Source organism: Cornus florida, unplaced genomic scaffold (genome assembly GCF_030987335.1).
Source record: "Cornus florida cultivar Cherokee Brave unplaced genomic scaffold, ASM3098733v1 CherokeeBrave_3.0.0_Hap2_Chr02, whole genome shotgun sequence".
Taxonomy (NCBI): Eukaryota; Viridiplantae; Streptophyta; class Magnoliopsida; order Cornales; family Cornaceae; genus Cornus; species Cornus florida.
Genome location: NW_026775572.1, coordinates 5,299,294 through 5,304,965, shown reverse-complemented (window position 1 = coordinate 5,304,965; position 5,672 = coordinate 5,299,294). Strand labels below are relative to the sequence as shown.

At 31.5% G+C, this 5,672-nt stretch overlaps 1 protein-coding gene across 2 annotated transcripts; it reads left to right on the top strand.

The window, feature by feature from the left end:
* The first annotated feature begins 2,196 nt into the window (after positions 1-2,196).
* Positions 2,197-4,619, top strand: LOC132293266 (NAC domain-containing protein 90-like). Of its 2 annotated transcripts, XM_059790667.1 has the most exons (4): positions 2,197-2,592; positions 2,946-3,235; positions 3,846-4,089; positions 4,215-4,619. In XM_059790667.1, the coding sequence occupies exons 1-4, from the start codon at positions 2,430-2,432 to the stop codon at positions 4,253-4,255; spliced, it is 738 nt and encodes a 245-aa protein (XP_059646650.1). In that variant the 5' UTR covers positions 2,197-2,429; the 3' UTR covers positions 4,256-4,619. The 2 variants fall into 2 exon arrangements, with proteins under 2 accessions (XP_059646650.1, XP_059646649.1); XM_059790666.1 differs by having other exon boundaries at positions 2,199-2,592; positions 3,846-4,619.
* Positions 4,620-5,672: the final 1,053 nt, after the last annotated feature.

Sequence of the window (5,672 nt, the reverse complement as noted above, 5' to 3'; positions counted from 1 at the left end):
TGCATTTTACACCCCTAAAATTATACTTTTTTGCATTTATATCTATAAAATTTTGACATTGCCCCTACTGAAATTAAAAAAAAAAAAGAAAAAGAAAACCCATCTATATAAATTTATCCCCCACGTATGAATTCTTAGATTTGTCCTTAGTTCTTGAGCTTACAGATGATGACATGTTGTCAACAAGAGAGGGACCAAGCTTGAGAGGATGAAAATTGAGATAGAGAAAAAGAGAGAGGAGGGGAGAGGTTGAGCTAAAAATAAAAATAAAAGAGGGGGTTTAAAATGTGGAAATTAATATAACAATTGCAATAGAGACATTTTTGACATGTTAGAACGGCAAAAATGAAATAATATAAATATTTTATGTCACATGTCACCGAAAAGTGGTTTGGGGGAGTGTTTCCTAATTTTTTTTAAGAAAAAGTTCTAACACGGCACAAATTAAAAAGTAAAGGATAATCAGGCGTAAATGTTATACTAGAGTGGTGTTTTGTATATTTAACTCACTTTAAGCGAAATAAATTAAAGATGTCAATGTCTCAAAATATACGTGGAGAGGGGGGAATTAATCAATACTTAATTATATTATTGAAACAACATTGTTTAATTGATTCAAATGATAATAAGTTTGATGTTGGAAATTATTAATTACTTTTTTTTTTTCATTTCCAAATAGTGCACATCTTGACTGGGTCCTTGGCACGCGGAGTCCTTTCCTGTTTTTCTTCTAAACTACGTGTTTACTTGCACGTTCGCCGACTTCGTTATCAATTCTGTGTGGTGTCATTAGTGTTCCTTGACTTTCCCTTGACTTTCAATTCTTCTAACCTTTTATTACGACTACAATATATATCTCCTTCTTCTCCGTAGTCTGTGTATATGTACACGCACGTAGTATATAGTATATTTATTATAGGTCTCGTATACTTTTTTATGGGTCGGCGACTCGGTGGAGGAGGTCAGCTTTTCATATATATATATATATATATATATATATATATGAAATAATATGAGTGAGAAAGAAACTATAGAGAAATTGTAAGAGACTTTGATTGGAGGCATGTGTCAAATCCATCTCTGACTCGACAGTCTCGGTCTCATCTCATCCCTGTTACTTAATTACACGCTCTTATACAAATTACTATATGAATCGTTTTGGGGTTACCAAAGTCGATGATATTGAGTAAAAAAACAATAAAAAAAAAAAAACTGATATGGCATGCCTTTACCATTCTCACCGTCCGATGCTCACACAATGCTCACACGCTTTATTAAGATATCAAAAAGTTAATGGTGGGCTACAAATAGTTAGGTGCATATAACCAAACACTTTTAGCAGGGATCAACTGATAGTTTGAAATAAAATAAATTTGTGAAATTAATTAATTAATAGATATATATATATATTCTTAAATGATTATAGAATTGAAAAAAAAAGTACCATCTTTCAATTTTAATATATATTCTTAAATGACTATAAACAAAAAGAGTATTTCATACATAATTCACTCAATGAATACATCGAATAGAATGAGAAGAAGTAAAAGAAAAAATTAAATTACATTTGGCTTTCCTACCTTCCTCTTATAATGTAATTTTTTTAAAGTAATGAAACAAAAAAAGGAATAATAAAACTGAGATATGGAGCTTGTGTTTATCAGTTTATTTTTTAAAGTAAAGGGAAAAAAAAAAATTAGAAATAATGCTTATATTTATCCACTCATTTCCTTATCTATAAAAAATAATAATAAAAGTGAGACATGGAGTTTGTGTTTATCCTTTTAAATTTATTTCGGCGCACAATTATAAACCAATAATTGTCAGACCTAAAAATCTAGAGAGATTTTATTCATTAATTAAAATTTTATTCTTATCTAATACATTTAAGAATCAATCACATGTTAATCTTTTTAATCGTTTATTCTTCATATAACTAACTATAATAATTATCAGATCTAATAATTTAATCGAAAATGTTAGTAAAGAAATTTCTACTAATTAAAATTTTGACTTTATTGATTACATTACGAGACGGTGTTAATAATTAATTATTTTTTTCAAAAAGTAATATCGGTGCATGCAATATTTATATAACAGATGGACTGATTCCACAAGCTCCATGTAGGGTAATATGGTACGTGACATAGTATGTGGACAGAGATACATTTCCTTAGAACCGCGTGGAAGCTAGTTTCCTGGCAACCTCAGTGTCCAAGTTTTTTCTCATTTCACTCGGTTTGCTTTCTTCTTCTTCTTCTTCTTTTTTTTCCCCCTATTTCACACATTAAACCCTCCTCTTTATAAATAGGGGAAACCAAGCAATACGGTGAAATGAACCAAACACAGATAGATAAATTGCGCACACACAGAGAGAGAGAGAGAGAGAGAGAGAGAGAGAGTGAAAATTAAAAGAGAGAGAGGTTTCAATGGAGTCAATGGACTATCTGCCACCGGGTTTTAGGTTTTACCCAACCGAAGAAGAACTGGTTTCCTTCTATCTGCATAACAAGTTAGAAGGGAGCAGACCAGACCTGGACCTGGTTATGCCTGTCATCGATATTTATGAGTTCAATCCATGGGACCTCCCTCGTTAGTATTCTCATTCATTATTTTTCTTTCTCATCATCATATACACATATATATACACGCTCTCCTCTAAGCTATGCAACCAAATTAATGAGAAAAATTAATCTCAGAATATGAAATCCTGAGATTAATTTTTCTTTCTATTAATTCATATTATTGAATATTGAAGCGTAAGATTGACAAAAAAAAAAAAAAAAAAAAAAAAAAAAAAAAAAAAAAAACAGAAGAAGAAGAAGAAGAAGAAGATGCAAAAAATATGAGTAGAAGGACTAGAATTAATGAAATGTGATGAAATTAGCTAATATGTATATATATATATAGGTTTTGATATAGTATATATTTGTTTGTGGAAGCAGAATTTGCAGGAACGTTGACTCGTGGAGACCATGAACAGTGGTTTTTCTTTAATCCGATTCAAGCGAAAGAGGCGCATGGAGGAAGACCGAACCGGCTCACCACTTGTGGTTACTGGAAAGCAACTGGCACGCCCGGTCATGTCTACTCTTCTCAAAACCGAGTTATTGGTATGAAGAGAACCATGGTTTTCTACCAAGGAAGAGCTCCAACTGGAACAAAAACTGAATGGAAGATGAATGAGTATAAAGCCATTCAAGAAGTAGCTTCCTCATCTACTACAATTCCAAGGGTAAGATTGACTTATACACCATATATATATATATATTTAGAACCTATATGTATTTTGTACCTTATGTATCTAAAAGTACTCTCTCTTCTATCTCTCTCAAAGTGGAGGTTGAGGTTCAAATTTTTCATGGAAATAAAATTAATGTGTGAGTTATAACTTATTTGTTAGGACCAAAAAAGAAATTAATTAGATTATTTTATATGTCAGCGTTAAAGATTGATTTCCTTTCACATGCATGTTTTCATTTAGGATCTTTTGTAATACAAAGTTCTAAATAGAGGATTAATTTGAAAACTATATTATGAATTGTGAATAGACCAAATAGAGTTCAAGTTTTTAAGAAGCTGGTACATCTCATCATGGCCAACATGTGATAATAAAAATTTGTTTTAGATTAACCCTAATATATATATATATATATATTTCACCCTAAGTCCATAACTAGGCCTCATGTCTGCAAGCACATGCACACACATATGTTAGCTTAGGTAAGATCACACTTCACAAAAATGATATCGATGAGAATTACGAGAAGCAATATAAAATGCAATCACAAATTTTTATCTTATATATTGTTTTGTTTTTGATATATCCTCTTGTGTTTATGCAGTTAAGACAAGAATTTAGTTTGTGCCGAGTGTATATCAAATCAAAATGCCTGCGATCATTTGACAGACGACCACCAGCAGAAGTGGCTGATGGTGAGGCAACGGCAGTTCAGCAAGTTAACCGCGGTGATCATGCCGGAGCAGCAGCATCTGATCATCAGAATCTAAATCCAGTTATGATGGATATTGGAACAAGCTCACCACAGAGCTCGTCCTCAGACGACCTACCTATTAATCCTTCTCAAGGTACAGATAGTGATTTCATGGAATCCTCAGGACACCAAACTAATATTTCTCAAACTGGGGAGAGTTTTCGGAATTTGGATGTGGCTAATGGCAATGGAGCTAATCCTTCTGAAACTACTACGCAGGGTGGTCACAACTTGGATGTGGCCAATGGCAATGGAGCTAATCCTTCTCAAACCACGACGACAGCTGCCAACTTAGACATGGATAATGGCAATGGTGCCGTGTGGGATTGGGAACGAGTGAATTGGTTTTAAAAGAAGGATCAGAAATCAGAATGGATGGGAGTCCACAAGGTTTAACCTGCAAGAAAATAAATATAGTAGTGTTTTTTTTTTTTTTTTGTATAAATAATGTAGTTACCTATGTAAGTTTATAAATAAAGTAGTTATCAATGGAGAGAAGCCAAGAATCCTACCGACATGGAAAATGTATGAGCATGAAGTTTTGTAAAATATAAATTATCCTGTACTTAATATATATGTGTACGTGTGTGTGTGTGTGTGGAATTCAGTTCTTTGTTCTTCTTATTCTTCTTCTTCTCTTGCCATTTGTTGTTGAGAATAGATAAAGGATTTAGATTAGCATCAATTTTGCTCACGAATATTAAGCCTTGGCATTTTATTGGCATCAATTTTACATCACAGAACGCTTGAAGAGTTCACAAGCTCTTTAATTACAAAATATTTTACATCGTCTGCTCGTCCAATAATTTATTTTAATGCAACCCACATTATTTTTCAAGGCGATCGACCAGAAGATTGAAGAGTCTTTAATCAAATTATTTTTCAATCGGTTGTTAAAGAACATTGTGGAAGAGTAGTTCCGAGTTCTAATAGATTATTGAAACCTCTAGTCGAGTCGAGGTCAACTCTGAACCATTTCTTTTAGTAAGGGTACGTAATTTAATTTATTTTTATATATATTTTATGCTGACACGATAGAGATTAAAATAACTCATGCTATTTCTTGGGACAACTAAGATATCAACCATTGAAATAAATAAATATTATGATTATATAACACAATCCCAGTAACATTGTCATTCTTACAAAAAAAAAAAAAAAATTATTAACTAAACCTTTAGTTTGAAAATTCCAATGGATAATGGGAGAGATTTCATCTACTCGGTTGAACAAAGTATGGTTGATATGTTCTAACTTATAATTACGAATAGATATATATATATAGGTAGGGAACAATATTGAGAATTTCAACTGAATTAAGATTTTGCAATGTGAAACAATGGAACAACTAATCTCAATTATATAAACTAGAAGAAATTAGAAGGGCCATATATTTATCATCTCTGTTGTTATTGATGCTATTTGCAAGAAATTATAAAATAGCTTCTTGTTGTAATTGAAAACATTTGTACTCAGAGTGATTGAGACTATATTTTTAACGTGTATTTCTTATTTATAACACATAAAAGTTAAATGATTATATTTCTTTTTCTTTTCTTTTTAATTAAAATACATAAACCTTCGATAAAGTTATGTTAGTAGAAAGTCACATTTTCAAATTAAAACCAAATGGATATATAACATTTTAGAAATTAAAATAACAGAAAATATATAAAA